This window comes from Cyphellophora attinorum (genome assembly GCF_001299255.1).
Source record: "Cyphellophora attinorum strain CBS 131958 chromosome Unknown Contig13, whole genome shotgun sequence".
Lineage (NCBI taxonomy): Eukaryota > Fungi > Ascomycota > Eurotiomycetes > Chaetothyriales > Cyphellophoraceae > Cyphellophora > Cyphellophora attinorum.
The window spans coordinates 906,881-923,602 of record NW_017253241.1 but is presented as its reverse complement, the minus strand read 5'-3'; the positions used below and the strand labels follow the sequence as shown (position 1 = coordinate 923,602).

The 16,722-nt window shown below is 53.6% G+C and overlaps 5 protein-coding genes across 5 annotated transcripts; 2 read left to right on the top strand and 3 right to left on the bottom strand.

Moving 5' to 3' along the window:
- Positions 1-4: 4 nt before the first annotated feature.
- On the bottom strand, positions 5-469 carry AB675_11601 (uncharacterized protein; the record flags this gene model as incomplete). The annotated part of the gene is made up of 1 exon (XM_018140463.1): positions 5-469. One exon carries the CDS (start codon positions 467-469, stop codon positions 5-7), a length of 465 nt encoding a protein of 154 aa, XP_017999894.1.
- Positions 470-1,622: 1,153 nt separating this feature from the next.
- On the top strand, positions 1,623-6,565 carry AB675_11600 (uncharacterized protein; the record flags this gene model as incomplete). The annotated part of the gene is made up of 2 exons (XM_018140462.1): positions 1,623-6,454; positions 6,502-6,565. 2 exons carry the CDS (start codon positions 1,623-1,625, stop codon positions 6,563-6,565), a joined length of 4,896 nt encoding a protein of 1,631 aa, XP_017999940.1.
- Positions 6,566-7,892: 1,327 nt separating this feature from the next.
- AB675_11599 (putative mitochondrial 2-oxoglutarate/malate carrier protein) lies at positions 7,893-8,957 on the bottom strand (the record flags this gene model as incomplete). The annotated part of the gene is made up of 2 exons (XM_018140459.1): positions 7,893-7,941; positions 7,990-8,957. 2 exons carry the CDS (start codon positions 8,955-8,957, stop codon positions 7,893-7,895), a joined length of 1,017 nt encoding a protein of 338 aa, XP_018000064.1.
- Positions 8,958-10,306: 1,349 nt separating this feature from the next.
- AB675_11598 (uncharacterized protein) lies at positions 10,307-11,542 on the bottom strand (the record flags this gene model as incomplete). Its single annotated transcript, XM_018140458.1, has 1 exon — positions 10,307-11,542. The coding sequence occupies one exon, from the start codon at positions 11,540-11,542 to the stop codon at positions 10,307-10,309; it is 1,236 nt and encodes a 411-aa protein (XP_017999909.1).
- Positions 11,543-15,468: 3,926 nt separating this feature from the next.
- AB675_11596 (uncharacterized protein) lies at positions 15,469-16,710 on the top strand (the record flags this gene model as incomplete). The annotated part of the gene is made up of 4 exons (XM_018140457.1): positions 15,469-15,634; positions 16,112-16,297; positions 16,378-16,533; positions 16,619-16,710. 4 exons carry the CDS (start codon positions 15,469-15,471, stop codon positions 16,708-16,710), a joined length of 600 nt encoding a protein of 199 aa, XP_018000187.1.
- Between the last annotated feature and the right edge of the window lie 12 nt (positions 16,711-16,722).

The window sequence follows — 16,722 nt, the reverse complement described above, 5'->3', positions numbered from 1 at the left end:
CTCCTCATCGACTATTCTGTCGCGATATGATAGATTTGGCAGTCTCTCTTATTCCCAGTCCACCAAAAAGCCAGTCGTTGGCATGTCGACCGTAGTGGTCAAGGCTTCCTGTCTCTTTCCTTCTCTTCTGGAAGAAAGCATCGGTTGGTGTTGTACTTGGTGCGATCACTGCACCATCAGACTTGTGTCGTTTGCTGATGACTGGCGCGGTCTTGGTTTGTCGCAACACATTGCCAGCATCTGGATCGGCCTGCTCGAGTGAGGGAGTTTTGGTGCTCGATCTGTGGAGGACGCTGTCGAAGGTGAACGAGCGGACTGGCGACCGACCATCCGGACGGGAGCTGATGGGTGAGATTGGTGATGGACTCGCTGTGGCAGGGGATGCCACAGCTTGAGTCGGCGCGGACGACGAAGCTGCGCTCATGTCTTGCAGCTTGAGGCTACCCTTCTTGGATTTCTTGGGAGGCATTTCCGGGGTTGAGTTGCGCATTTCGTTGCCCACGGTATGGGAGACGATTACATGAAAAGCATTCCTGTGCGATCACGTTCGACACATATGGTAGATAGAAAAGACAGCACGTGGGCGGGCTGCATGCATGTATGACAGACGAACGAAATGGAGAGCAGACAGATAGGCTGAAGACCATAGATTTATGAAGAGCCTCCTGCACGAAGAAACGAACAGTATGGCGTGTGGCCTGTGTGCCGAGACGTCAACAGGCCTGTGCTTTCTCCGTAGCTTTGATGGATCTCTTCTTCCTGTTATACAGGATTGAGGGGCAGCCCTGGCACAAGGACTGCTAGGCTATCAACAATTGGACACGGAAGACACACCAGCTGATCGTATTCGCCAGAATTCGGGCGGTCTGGCCCATCGAGCAGTTGAAGCGTGTCTTGGAATAATTTGCTGGAAAGTGAATTGCTTAGGAGACTGGGAGAACTTTGTGCTGTTGTAAAGGATTAAGCATGTAGCACCGTGCTCATATGATCACACGAGTGGCAAGTGCGTTTTGCTTGATGTTGAGATCGGCAGGAAGTACGTCAAGCGCGCCTCCGCAGAGTAGGTGCGATGCTGCTAACTGAGGCTATTGCAGCATGAAGAGACTACTCAGCTCAGTCGTGCTTGCCTGTGTCTGGGTTCTTGCACCCGCGCCAGAACGCATTTTCAAGCGATTGGAATTGAATACAGAGTGGTAGACACGTACAACAACGGCTTCAATCCATAGCAGACCCCACCGCCATCGTTTATAGCGGCATGAAACTCATCAGCCGCTCCTTGGCGTGCAGAACCGCCAGCGAACCGTTTCCACTCCTCCAGCCCTATCGTATCGCAAGCGTACTTTACTGCTCCAAAGGCACCAAAGGGCCATCCAGCCAGCCGCGGACCTTTGGTGCAGCGGCTACACACGTCAACCTGGGGTTTCTGGAGCCTAGTCACGAGATTTCGTTTCCACGCCGACGAGGTTTCGATACTCTGGATGCCGACAAAATTGCGACAGGATTTGTGCAGTAGCCGAGACAGCGATACAGGATAACACGACACCCGGCAAACCCCATACGGGTGTTCATTTGCATCATGCGAAAGGACAATAGGTCGTCACATACGGCACGGCTTGGCCTGGATGCGGCGGCTTGCAGACGGAGACTGTGGTACGCCACTGCACACAGGCATCGATGTTAAAGCAGACAGCTCATGCTCTTCGAAGGGAGTGGACGCTGAATGTTCTCGCAAGATAAGTGTGGCTAAACTTCAACAACGGATTCGGTCACATACACCACTATATCGTCGCGACGAATATGTGGACAAAGTCAAGCGGGCACTTACGCCCCTAGAGGTATCTCACGGAGCACTGTTTGAAAGTGTCGTTATCCATGGGAGCGAAGGCGCTGGAAAGCGTACGATCGCTATCCAAGCGGCAAATGAGATATGTGCTCAGGATGGAAGAACCCTGCTCATCATCAACGGGAAGAACTTCGAAACGTTCATTCCTTCCTACCTGGAGACATTTCAGACATTGACGGGATCGTATCTCCCAGCAGCAGAGCATTGGTTCTACTCCTTGTACAATTTGAAGCACTATCTCGACCGACACCGGACAGAATGGCTCATGGTGATTACGGATGTTGGCATGTATCTCGATAATGAGCTCGATGGCCCAGGGAGACCCCTAGCATGGTTTCTTCCGACTCGCGGACAAATCATCATGACGTCCTCGTCCCTAATCGAAGATTGCCTACGTGCTGCGGCCAACGCAACAAGTATTCGGTTACGATGGCTTGGTGATGCTGATATGCAACGATTCGCGCGCTATCTTTGGCCCGGCTTCGACGACACAAGTGTCTATGAACGTTTGATGGGACTGTCAGGCAACATGCCACTCTCGTTCGCGATCATTGCTGCGAATCTGAAGTTGCTGGACGTTAACCTTCAGACTTATGTCAGGATTTTCGAGACCAGACTGGCAGATCGGAAGGCAGCGTCACGGAAGGCTGACTTTTGCCAGTTCGATCTAGAGGATAATGTGCACAGAGAGATCTTGTGGGATGCCCTTGGAGATCGCGACCGTTGGTCTCTCCGGCTGATTGCAGCTATGTCCTTCTTGGACCCATGGAGCATCCCGATTGATATCATCGAGAACATGTCGGTGTTCAGAAACACAATCAGTGATCGAGTGGCGCCATCTCTATCTCTGCTAGAAAGTCTTGGAATAGCAAACGTGGTTGAGAACCACGTCTGGATCCACCCTACACTGCATGCGTGGTTTCGATCACATGTCTGGCTGAGATATTCCTGGCACGAGTGGCTTGTGCTCAGAAGTGCTATGGCAGAGAGTATCCTACAGCGGCTGAAGACGAGGTCCACAGATGGATTTTATTCTTGCTGGTCCCTTGGTCCTCACATCTACGAGTTCAGCGACATGGTGCGGAAGCACCCCGGAAATGCTGACGTGAAGCTCCTCAACTTTATGTCCTTCGTCGCAGATGTTGCGGTGTTTCGAGCTCAGATCCTCAAGCATGGTCAGACTTGTATCTATCATGCCCAGGATATGGCCTCTCACCCCGGGAGCCGGCCAGTACTTGAGCGAACCGCTTTGAACGAGTACAATTATGCACACGCCCGCTTTAGGCTCGCTCACACGATGGTTCATGCAGACGGTCCAGCGGACTACTCAAGAGCAGCGGTCGAGCTTCGTGGAGCGAAGCACTACGTGCAGCTGCTCAAAAATGACACCCGCTACCACAAACTTCTCGAGCATTCTTGGTTGATTGAGACTCAGGTCATGTTTGGGCAAGGCTTGTACCATGCTCTTGAAGACTTCATCTTAGGTATCCTCTGCGGAACATCCCCTATCTCTGAACGTACCAGGACGCGTTTGTATCATATGATGGCCCGTACAATGGAAGAACAAGGTCAGCCTTCGCCAGCTCTACAGTATTCTCACGAAGCCATGAGCTACTGGTACCATTATCGGCATGATGAGAAAAGCCCGACGAAGAGGCGGAGGGCTGCTCTCATCATCGACACTCATATCGACTTGTTGATCAAAAGGAAGAAGTATCGGGGAGCATTGCTGTTCATTCTACCGCTGCTTGAGTCGAAGTTGAACCATTCACCTCAGCATCCTTGCAGCGTATGGAAGTTGGCGCGGCAGGGCGTCCTCTGCTACGGGATGCTACTCAACGTGGTTGAGGCAGAGCAGTTGATTTATCGTCTTCTCGATTCGCATCGCGATGGCGGTTTGAAAGAAGGAGTCCATGAGGAAATTGCTTACGACATTGAAGATGAGAGCGTTTTCTATTACTTTGACATGTTGGTTCGCCTTGCAGGTCTGTACATTAAGCATGGTCGCATCATTGAAGCAGATGGATTACTGAGGTATTCGATAGGAGTCGGTCTGCCCAGAATGGCAACGTTAGGCCATGTGTTGAACACGTGGTGGCAGGATCTAATGATCTGCCTCTGGCTGCGGAACGACCAGAATTCGCTCGAGAAGCTGGCTGTGGAATATCGAGATGCATACGACTGGAACTTCTCCATTCGTGATATTGAAGGCTACATGCTCGGCGTCGAAGATGCATCGAGAGTGTACCAACAAGCCATGTGGGCCGCAGAAGATGGCTGGCTGGACGAGTGGAACAGCAGCTATCTGGACATGAACGGTCGCAAATTCCAGTATGCTAGTGCTCTTAGGCTTTTCGGTGACCCTGCGGACCGGCTTGCCCAGGGCCGCGACGCGTGTTGGATCGATCTCGACTTTGGGGCGGCTCAAGCTAAGAGGAACAAGTTGCTGCACTTGATTGGTTTCGACGTGGTTGATCTCACATTCGTCTCCAAGCTGGCTTCCCTTCCTCCAGGCGAGTACAGGGATACTGCACTGGACGTCGAGCGTGGGGCAGTGTTTCCCAATCCTGGGCGAATTCCTAGGTTAAGTCCTCCATACGAGGCACGTACTGGTTGTGACCCTGAGCTCGAGCCTAAAGCAGAAGTGTTCGACTTCGATGCGTTTCTGAAGGACCCTGCTCGTGTACCGGATGTTGTCGACGACGCAGATCACCAGTCAGATACTGACCCTGTCCATGGAGAGCCAGCGCAAGGTCATTCTGGAGCAGCAGAGAATCCGGATGCTCACACCACGAACTCCGTCGACAATGCCACGTCGACCACTGACACGGCTCACGAGGAGGATGAAAAAGCTTCCGCGTCCAAATCTCCGCCCTCCTTGAATAAAACAGAGCCTGTGCCATTATCCTCGAAAGAGAAAAAGAAGAACAAGTCCAAGTATAGTGCCCACGTCAAAGGCAAAACGCCGCCTTGGCTGGATGATTTGTCCACGCCGAACTCGACAGAATCACCACAGCGATGGAAGCACAAAGACCCACGCTCCGAGAACGACGCCCACACCTTCAAGCTGCATATCCTCGAGATGTGGGTGACGACTCACCATCAATACACTCTGCCCGAGTACTGGAAATGGTGCTACTGCCGCCGGCATCGCTCTCGATCCGGCAGCATCAATCCTGTCGACATTATTGACAAGCGTTTTCTTCGACAGATGGCGGAGCGCGATGAAAGAGAGACTCAGTCGAGACTTGTACAGAAGAAAATCACCGATTGCTTCCTAATACTACCACCTGAGCCGAAGCCGCTTCCGGAAGGGTGCCACAAGGACTGTCCATGCCATGAGGCAAACAGGGCTGGTCTGGAAGAGTGGGAGACGCAGCAAAAGTGGCTGGTAACGTGGCCAGAAGACGACCCTGTACCGGACCAGGTGCCATACTGGCCAAGCGAGATATACACTGGTCCGGACAAGCGGTCGAAACATCGTTTCGTCAAGCCTCACCGCCCACCACCCACACTGCTGCCCAACGAGGTCTTCATTCTCGAATGGCGGCCGCGGCAGACGGACACAATTATACTCACGCCTCCTCCAAGTAGTCCTGAGCCGGCCAGCGTCGACCTTGAAGAAAGTCGTTCGACCAAATCATCACAAGAGTCGGCCTCACAACGTCTACGCCGCCTTCGTCGTATGCGTAGTCGGTCCGACTCGCCTCCCATGATCTCATCTGCAAAGAACTTCCACAACCTTGCCTCGCTGGAGCACCCGAATGCCAACCTCCGAAGACCTCGCATTTCTAGATTTCGCTACCCACGACCGCCACCGCGGTGTCCGGTGCCTGGCGGCACGTGGACGTGGAAACAGTCTGAGCTTTATGAGGGAGACCAGGCTGGCCAGAACTACTTGCTAAAAGTGCCTCTTTCCGGGCCAATCACGATAAGCATCACGCTTGCGGAAGATCAGTGGGCGTTGCCTGGTACGAAAGCAGCGAAGCAGTGGTACTGGAAGGATGTTGGAAAGCATTGGTATTGGAAGGATGTCGAACTCCAGGAGGTCCGCCTTGTGCCGGAGGAATTGCAAAACTCTACTCCGGACGAGGCACTCGATATGAAAGTGCTGACAAAAAGGAAGGAGTTTATCTATGAATATTTTCCTCGGGAGCACAGGTTCTGTGGGAAGGTGTTGATAGACCAAGAATGGCAGCTGGAGTGGGTGCATCCAAAGTCGTGCGAAGCGATTGAGGAGATCGTCACTGAGGACAACCCTAGTTGGCTTGATGACATACTTGCGATGGGTGTGGGAAGTCGTAGGCCGATGGATTGGTGGCATGTGCCAAGCTCGAGAATGGCTAGCGTTCAAATTGGGGAGAAGTTTGAAAGGGTGCGGGTGGATATGAGATTGTCAGCGAATGAGATAGTGGTTCATGATCTTCCCGGACAAGAAGTGATGATTGAGGAAGCGGTGGTTCCGAAGGTGGATGCCGAGGACAACGACCGAAGGCAGAAGGGGAGATCCCAGGAGATGATCTGGTGGAGGAAGAACATCAGACCCCGGCAGCAGACCAAGGTGTCGCCTGTAGCAACGAAGGTGCGATCGAATTCGAAGCAGGAGCCTGCGTCGAAGGGAAGGGCAAAGCAGCGGCAGAGTCTGACGATGATGATAGTGATGATGCCTTATGGATGCCTACTAAAGTCGACAAGGGCAAGGGCAGGGCAACGGGCTGGTGACACGGAAGGACTTGAGTTGAAGTTCGGGGAACAGACAGGCAGGCTGGAGGACACAAAAAGCATCCTAATATCCGCAGCGTCGTGAGCGGAGCCATCAGGGTAGCGAAGGCAGAAGGATTAGAGCAAGGAGATTTCATCACGACTTCAACGAATATCACGACTCAATGGACGGACGAACAGCATCGCTTATGGCAGCGGCATTTTGTGTGGCTGGACAGGTGCAAGCAGGCACCAACTTCATTCTACTCAGGTATTGGACATAGGTATTGGTGCACACCACGGCTTCAGCCGCACTCTCGTCTTCTCGTACTTACTTGAGCGCGTTGTTTGTCCTGCGATGCTTGCTATCGGGATGTTGTGCAGTATCCTGCTTCGGACATCCACATTGATGGGATAAATGTACACTTATGAGAAGATATATTCCCCCGACTCGGATCGACTTCAGTAACGTCGGATGATGAGACTAAGAGCCTAAAGAAATGCCCATATTGGAGCACGATGCACCGAAGCCGGCGTCTGTCATCTTTGCCCATGTCCTGCGCGGCCCTTGTTCCAGATCTTGCTGCACTCATGCCGCCGACAGTCGCACGAAAAATGACAGTCAACCGGTCTGCTCTGAGACTTGACGTCAGCCGGCGACAGATAAGCTCCACCGAAGAGAGGTCATCCGGTCTCGTGTGAGACTGCGTGTCAGCCGGCCGCAACAAATGACTAGTCACCCGGTCCATGGATAGAGCTCCTGTAGTTTTTGTCAACCGCCGATGGCATGACAGTTATCCGTCAGCCGGTCCCGACTTCAACCCCAGACCTCGTCAAAACCGGTCTCATCCCGCTGGGTCGTTGATGGTGCAAGCACAAGGCTGCCGAGGAAACAATGAGTCTCGTCAAATCATGCACTTTTGCTGCTGAAGCAAATCTTCATGGTTGAATCTCGAATACTCCATGTATTAGATCATGCATTCATCTGCTAGTCGCATCTATGTGGCTAGTGTATGTGCCATACTATGGGGTCCCAATTATGCGCCATGCTCGTCCGCTATATCTCGTGGTGACTGCTCATTCTCCATCCCACTCTTCGGCATACTGCAGACCTTGCGCAGAAGTCATACTTTTCGGTGCAGCAGGGTATAAAGCATATCTCTTGTTCCTTCTCTTCTGTCTGGCGTCGTAATCATCTGCATTCGGCCGGACTTCCTCTCGTCGGACGATGCTACAACTGGCCTCGCTCGCGGACGCGTCACTTGCTCACCTCACCTGGATTCGTTGTTAGAGCCCCTCGAAGCAGCTGCACCGGAGCTCTTGTTCGATCCAACACCTTGAAAGACGCTCAAGCTGTGATGAGCTTCAGGTAGTCTGCTACGATCAACGTGATCATCCTGGATCACGTCAGCCAAAATTCTTTTGCGACAGAGCATCGAACTTACGCATGTGGCGCAATCCTAACATAGTACGTGCCAAACCCTCTGTAGAAGCGCAGTGGACCTTCATTTTTGATGACCTTACCAGCAGCGTCGAAAAAGCCTTTGTATGGAAGTGTGCCGTCCGGACCTCGCTGTTGCTTCTGCAACCTCGTCTTGATGAAGTCAAATGGCAAGCTGAAGAAACTCGCGAAGAAGCCAGCAATGGCGGAGGCAGTCAGTGTGTTCGCACTGGGGCTCAGATCTGGGAACCGCTGCTTCAGCTGGGTTTTCGACTCTGCGAAGAAGGTCAATTGGCCGAAGTTCAGCGCCATAGCACGAATGACTGTTGGGTAAGCACCGTTCCATAACGCTGTCACACCTTCGGCCTGGGCGATACGCTTGAGTGCGTCAAACACGGAGCGGTAGTTTGCTCGCTGGTCTTTGGGCTTGAGACCATCTGACTGCATGCGGATCAGTGCCAGATCAGCTGGGTTGCCGATCATGGCAGCGAGACCACCAGCCGAGAGGCCTGCGGCGCCGCGCTCGAGGAAGGTTACTTGGGTGCCGTTCTTCTTTGCACGGTCGGCCAACATGTTCTGGAAGGTGTCGAAGAAACCCAACCGGGCTGTCGTATAGACCGCTTGCCGAAGCAGACCTGCTGACAAGCCGGTGTACAAGTCGAGGACCCGACCTGAGGCAAGTACTTCTCTTGTGACACCCATGACACTGGGTTTTGGCCCGCCTCTTGCACCTTCACCAGCCAGCTGTAGTCTGACCTTGATCATGTCGACGGGCTGAATGCATGCGGTAGCGAACATGCCAGCGAGGCCACCATTGATGAATGGCAGAGCTGCCCGCATGACAGGCGTGTGGAGGAAGTCATTCTTTGCTTTGACGGGGTTGTTCACTGCTTCTGAAGCTGCTTCTTCTACTTTGGTAGCAGCGGACCGGGCGCCCTCTTTGACGCGGTTGGCTGTACCACTCGCAGACATGGTGGACGGAAGTCAGGCGAGCAGGAGCGGAGAGGTGTTGTTACTAGATACTGATCAGCAAGGACGCTCGGGAAGTGATGGTAGACAGCTGCTCGAGGCACGCTGTCGGCCTCGTCCATACCTGCTCTTTGTGCCAGACGGCAGTGACGAGGTTCGAGGGCTCGCTCGTTGCCAGTGGCACGCGTATGCGTGCTGAGCGGTCAGACTGCCTTATCCGAGGGCGGTGAGGGGAAGCCTCGATCGCAAGTACGAGGGTGATGTAGCTTGATGTTGTTGTGACCAGGCTATGGGTGTCAGCTCGTTCAGGTGGGCTGCACAGGTGCTGAGTCTGACGTTGTCGCAAAGTTGTAGCAGCAGCAGGAAGTGTTCAAGACCTGGGTATGTCAAGGACATATACGGAGGACGTAGACCACGGTCAGAAAGATCGGAGAAAACAAGTATGCATAGTTGATGCAGCTCGAGTTCCCGTTCCTGCTCCCGTTGGACCAGCGAAACCAAGCAGGCACAAAGCGGGGAAAGAGCGAAGCGCGAGCCACGCCTGTCATTGAGTTACGCCCATCGCGGCAGGCCCAAAGTCAGCACCTCTTATTCAGTGCCGTTGGGCCGTCAACTACTTGTTTACCCTTGTCGCTCATCCATGGCTCTACTGCTTCTTCATCAAGCTGTCGACGAGGAACACTGCAATTGTTGAGATTGCTGTGCCTCCATCTTCACATGCATTGTGGAACCCCGCTCCTCCAAAGCGCTCTCCACTAGTTCGGGCAGCCATTCATGCTAATCCAATTGGAAAAGGCGGCTCATGTTGCAATAACGTGCAGTACCTTGGACTTCGGTACATCACCGGAGAGAACCGCAGCCTTCTTCGTATGGGCAGCGGATTATTTCAGCCATCAGCGACGCAGCTCAGCCAGAGATCAGCTCGTCGCTGCCAAACGTGTGAGGTCATAGCTTGTGGGCACCTTATCGATACTGGTGGAGCTCACCGTCGCGTGTTCGGGATGAAAATCCGGGGTAGTGGGAGTTTCTGTACTCCAGCTGTGTTGGACAGAATGCATCTCATATTACTTCTGTAGCCGTCAATAATGATTCTACTGGGCTTGTTGTCGTCTCAGGCATGTCGTGAGTACTCTCACGCGTCTGCCGCCGTCACGGATGAGTTCAGTGTAATCTTCGGGCACTTGCGAGCAGGCGAGGCTTCGGCAAGACTCCGAGTGCTCCTGTTTTACCCGATGCTCCTCCGGGTACTGTACACAGCCTTCCAAGGCTAGCGCGTCCTCGAATGCTCCGGTGTTCACGACGGGTACACGAGCACTGAGACGCGCTGCCACATCCATTTCTCATTGGTCTCATCACGTCGCAGTTTTGGGTCTGTCTTTCTCCTGGGCCTTCTTTCGCAATAGCGCCTTCAAATTGAAGGGCTTTCGCAACTCCTTGATTCGCTTCATTAAATCGCGCGTCCTCTTCTCGCGCTGCTCTGGTGTCTGTTCCGATAGGCCGTCTTCCGATGACACCGTTGTGACGGCAGTGGCAGGCCGCTTGGCTCCGCTCTTCTTCGCGTTTGTTTTTACTATTGCTTGGTAGACCAGTTCTGAGCCCGATAGTTTGACAGTCTTGGCCGAGGCATCCGTTTCTGACATTAAAGGATTCGGGATCGGGACTTCGCTGTCTTGGGCGCTGGGGTCTCGCCAAGGGCAGTACTCGAGATGGCTCTCCACTGCATCTAGCTTCTCGATTGTCGGTCTGTTGCCTCGGTATAGCCACAGACCAAGCGATCGGAAGCAGTACTTGCATTCGACCACATCGGCGCACTTCCGCTGCCAGCCGCACATAGCCAGGCCAAGAGCATCTGATGACACTGCTTGGTCGTCGAAAGTCGTCTGGCCTAGCTCTTCTAGCGAGAACTTGTCTGGTAATGACACTCTTGGGACCTCGGTCAGGTCTGTTGCGATGCTGTTATACCTCTCTTTCGTTGCCAAGATAGCATTGTTGGTATTCAGAAGACCTTCGACGCGTTGTATGGACTCGGAACAGCCTCTTTTTCGCCACGGACAGCTGTCTGCATGTGCTGTGACAATCATCTCGGAGTAGCGCTTGATCAACGCATCATATACGTTCTTCGTCAGCGTGTAGCCCTCTTCGTCCGCTGCCTCGTCTGTGGCGTCGGGTTCGTGTAGTCTGCCATTTTCCAGGTCTAGATCTACCGTCAAACGCTCTTTACATGGCCCGCAGAACACCGTGTCCCGGTCAATACATATCCAGCCCCTCTTAGCCCACACTGCGGCATTGATCGGCTCTGTCGATGGGACATGCCATTGCGTGACCTGTCGAAAAGTTGCGAGTCGTTCCAGAAACGCTGGTCGTGAAGAGGGAAGGTAGTGGCCGGTGAGACTCGTCGTTGATGCCGACTTAGTGATTGCAGTAGGCGTTATACGCCGCCGTTTCGATGCGTCAGAAAGGCCGTTGGTCGCAGTGGCATTCGACGTGCCATTCCGTGCATTCAACGGCGTTCGCGAGGAGCCTCCGTCGGTCAACGATTCGAGAATGCGGTCGAATTTGCGCTTCTTTGCTTCCAGCTCGTATGACATACTTCGATAAGAGCTGTTTGTCGCAGGCAAGCACTTATAGTGGTGCGCACTTCGTCTATGCGAACACTAACAATTGATCGTGAGGTTGTAAACATTCGAGTCCTGGAGGTTGGAAGATGCCGAGGAATAGCCGCGGCAGGTCGAAACATCAACCACAAGTCGCCCTTCACTTGCCTTCCTTCCATCCACTGGCACTCTTTCACTGTGACCGCTCCTTCGCGTTTCATTCATGAGCAGGTGACAGCGGCTATGACGCTCTCCAGGAATCTGACGTTGACTGCGACAGCCTGCGCTTTCGCTCGCTATTGCCCACGACAGACACGACAGCCTAGATACCTAGTACAAATGACAAGGATATCAAGGGCCGCCTATGGTTCAGTTGAAGTAGGATAGCCGTAGTGCCTTCCGAAGTACGACTTCGATGCTCGAAGATGTTGCGTTGCAGTGATGTATGGTATGGGAAGTAGAACCGCATCCCCCATTTCAGCTCTTGTCACTTGAGCAAGCGAACCCCCATCGGTCGAGTTGCACGTTGCCTTTGCAGCTCCTCTGAGTATCTGATACTGCCTTGTACTTCTAAACCCAGCTCTGCCTCTGCCACATTCTGATGAGTTGTGACTGTGCGATTGATCGTCTGTCAAGTGATATGTACATCGGACTGCCTGGCGTGGGCGACGGCCACGATGAATCCCCCAACTTACAGAATGCTCTTCTGTATATGATCGTCGCAGTCCTCGCCTCCTTCTGATGTTCTGTACACTCAGCAAGAGTCTATTCAAGTCTGCGACCCAACGATATGGTAAGTGCTCTGTACGGACGCGCCTTCCGTAGTAGCTACTGACTCAAACAGATCTCGGCGGCAGGTTGGGCCTGTGTCGAGCCAGCAACCCATATCATCGACTACACGCTTTCCAGACAACCGCAGTTGCGACCACTTTACCCATACGTCCCTCTGGAGACCCTTGAGGATCAGCCAGACAGCGACGATCCTAGTACTGCTGACTCTCTGGATCTGCTCGACTCCGAGGCTGAGTCTGAACACGCCAGCGGATCTCTGGCAGGCCATTCCGTCGACGAGGGTGCCACTGAGTTAGGCATCGACAGACAATTGATAATAGCCAAAGCTGAACGCATCATCTTCGCTAGACACAAGGACATCGCAAAGCGACGTAATTGGAAGCCATACACCCCACTGAAGCGCCGCCGCTCCTCTGCTGACATTGACGACATCAACGAGCTCGCCGACGAGGTTCCAGATGACGTTCCAGACGAAGTCTTTGCACAACCAAAAGTCAGGACGCCAACAGCTGTGGCAAGCGTACAACTTGGCTGGTTCACTCCATATCTCCCAGAGCAGCGACCTCAGAAGCGGCTGAAGACAATTGAGAACAAAGAGAATGACTCGGATGCGGATGCAGTCGTTACTATGAGCACCGCTGACATCGACAGCAATCTTTCCGAAGCAGAGACATCACCCACCTCAGACGAGGGCAGACAGTCTACCAGCTCAGTATCAGCGCCGTTGTCCATCACGTCCGTGGTCACGACAGTATCTCAGCTTCGCCGTTTCGATCCTGGGACTGGTAAGTGGGTGTCCATACCAGCCAGGCGACTCTGAAGCCTCTCCCATCCTCGAAGAACGTGCCCCTTAGCCCCTGTGACCCTCCCGATCCCTACCCTCTTGCGGAAGGTATCTGACATATCTCTTCAGATATAATCGAACTATCCGGATTCGTGTCTTCAACGTCATATATGAATTGTTCGACCACTGCCAATGCTCATGAGGCAACAACCCTGGACGACTTCTCAGACGACTCGTCTCTGTTCGAAGAGATACTTGTCAACGCATCGCCAGCTACCGGTATCATAGGATCAGCTCAACATCTGGACTCGCATCATATGCCACTCAAGACCATAGACTTTCAAGAGGCGGCTGTGGCGATGCTGACGACTTGTCCACGTTCAGGACATAGTGTTGAACGACCGAAGGCACGAGAGGGCGACGTGAAAGAGAGTGCTGCGCCCGACGATTTCTCGGATGAATCTTCTCTTTTCGAGGATATGATTGGGAGGGATTCATCCCCGTCCCCACCGCAGTCTACGCCTGCAACAACGAATCACTCAGCCGAGAAGTCGGAAGATTCTTGGGAAGGCCAAAAGACACGCTCTTCTGAAGCTCAATCTCCTGCCATAGAAACATCGAAGGGACCAGCGGCGCCCTCTCTGTCGCCACATACACCATTGAGTCGACCCTTTCGGGTGCCGCGATCGAACATCATCTCTCAAAGCGCCCCGAATGTCCAGTATGTGCCGTCATCGGCATCTTCGCCCGCCCTCAGACCAACGTTACGAACGATCCCAGCGATCATAAAACTTGCACCTTCGCGGTGCCTACCCAACCTGGAATCCCTCAACCGTCTGGTCACTTGCTTCAGAGTAGCAGAATTAGTTCGCCTTCGTCAGCAAGTTCGATCACTTCCTGTTCCCATGGACGCGGATCGCAATATCTACATCCGAGCGTTGACTGTAGAGCTTTATGCCTCGATACAGTCCACGTCAAGAAGCAGTCTGGGTCAACGCGTGCACTTTCAGGACCTTTTCTTTCCCGGAAAGCCACCATTCGTCACTGCTAGGAATGATTCGTGGCGAGAGCTGCAGAAATGCGACAGTGGACGTTTACTGAGCACTGCCAGTGTCTCATTGGACGTGGCAGATCCAAGGAGATGGTGTAGAGCCATCTTACGAAATAAGTTCGATAGCGGAGGGAAGGTCATCGAAGAACTAGAATTACTCAGTCTGAGTGAGGTCGACGAGGAAGAGCTCACAATTGTCAGAGGAATCATCGACCCAAGACTTGGCGGCTGAAGGCGTCTATCGCTACCTAGGTATGCGAACTTGCTGAGCAATCCCAGCTCCATTCCGCCAAAACATAGCCAAACGCCCAAGCCTTCAAAACGCGGCTTAGCAAAGATCGACAAGGCTTCAGACGAGTCCACAAGCTTGTTCTACCGTAGCGATCATCTTCCGGCGCCTTTGATGCCTCCTTGGCGACAAATTCGAAACGCGGAAGCACCTTGGCGCTGGCTGGGCGCGGGCTCGGCGGAGATGCTTGGCAAACATCGCTTTGAGCTTATGAAGGGCGTGGAGCGGCTCCTGCCATCTAAGCACACTCGCTTGACGCTGAGACGTTGCAAAGTGTAACGGTTTGGAACAGATAAGTTCCCTTCGAAAAGCAGTTACTCCGGTGTGAAGTCACTGCGCGGACAAGTGGCAGGAAAGTCCGAGCATTGTGAAAACACATCTATGCGGAGCGCGCTTACAGCAGACGTCCTTTAGTCCATCGGCCGGCTGGACTTGCACTTCTCTTGTCGCGTGATGTGCTCGATCTCCAGTCTCACTACTGCTTGCGTCACTACACAAGGTCGTGCCTCAGGTCGTAGCTACCACCGACCTTCGACTGGAGGATTGTTTCAGGAACAGCCGCCAATGCTGGCAAACCCATCCCCACTACAGCATCCCGAACATATCGCCATGCGCTAGCACAAGACAAGGCGATGACGAGTCAACGGCTACAACGGCGTGGATGTGTTCTCAGCGGCTGTCAACATCTGCCAACGGCGGTCCACCAAGGCTCGAGCACACGTATGCTCAGGAGAAGTACTAGCCATCGCAAGCGTACGCAAAGTCGACATATATTCTACGATCTCCCAAATGTCCGCTCCGTGACCTCTCCTGCCTGTTCTTGTCACGCTTCATTTCTCGTTTCCTCGTTCGTTGCTTCACCTTCATTCGCATTGGTCCTTGGCTGCTGGCACGGCCTTTCAATTCGCCTACACAACTTTTTACATCACATCTGCAGGCCAGACATTACCCAACACCTTTCCCATCCAACATCATCCTCTCCCTCACCGCCCTTCTCACTCAAGATGCATATCACCACACTCGCCCTCCTCTTCACAACCACCCTCGCAGCACCTCTGATCGAGCCCCAACATCGTTCAATCACTTCCCGCCACATCGCCCGCTCGCCCGTTGTCCTCGACATTGCCAACACCTCATCCCTACCTGGCGTGAGGACCAGCCCTGCTGGGCGTGTAAGGAAAGTCAGGAGATCTCCTACTCCTGGCGTTCATGTCGTCGCTGCTGAAGCTGCCGCTCCTGCTGTCAAAGCTGTCAAGACCGTTGAAGCCGCTGCTGCACCTGCTGCTAAGGCTGCAGTGAAGGAGGTCGCTGCTGCCAACGCGACTGGAGCAGCGGCAGCGGCAGCGGCTTGCCCGGCTCCAGCCGCTGCTGCTGAGGCCGCTGCTGCTGAAGGCGAAGCAGCCGCCGAAGGAGAAGGCGCAGAGAACGAGGTCGAAATCGAAGGGTCATTTGGAGAGATCATCGACCTGGTCGGCGGAGACCTCAAGCAGGACATCTTATATACTCCCACTGTGAGTCTTCTGTTCCGCTGTCCCCTCTCTCACCATGTTGCCTGCGTCTAGTACCGGCCTTCCCCACACTATCCTGCAAGAGTCATACAAAAGCAACGTCACGAACTGCGCTAACATCCCTCCCTTGGACTAACAGGCGCCGGCGCATTCGAAGTCGAATTCCAATCCGCCCAAGCAGGCCAAGTCCTGACCCAAGAAAACACCTCTCCCGCCGCCCCACCAGCTGGGTTCGCGGCGGTCGAGAGCTCGAGCTTCATTGTGCAGTTTGCGACCAGTGGGACGCCGACGCTGCAGAAGATTGATTATATCTTTGACGTTACTGGTGTGTTGCCACTTCCCCTTAGCTTCCACCCTTTCGAATGGGTTTAAGTTTTTGAGGTGTACTAACAATGAGATATACAGATTCAGCAGTAGCAGCACTCGACCTCGCAACGACCAAGATCGGAAAATTGAGTGCAGATGGGTGCAGCTTTGCGATCGAGGAAGGGTTGGAGTTTGAGTTTGAGGCCGAGGAGAATGAGATTACGCTCACTGTGGATGATTTGAATGGGGAGTGGGGTGTTTTTGTTCCTGTTGCTGCTGCTGCTGGTGCCGGTGCTGTAGCAGAAGCAGGTGCGGCTGCAGGTGAAGCTGCAGTAGCCAGCGGCCGAGGGTGCTGCGGCGGGTGAGGCAGAGGCTGCTAAGGTCGTCGCGGCCAAGGGAGCCGGCGCTGCTGGCAAGACGGCTATGGAGTAGTGTGAGGAGTTG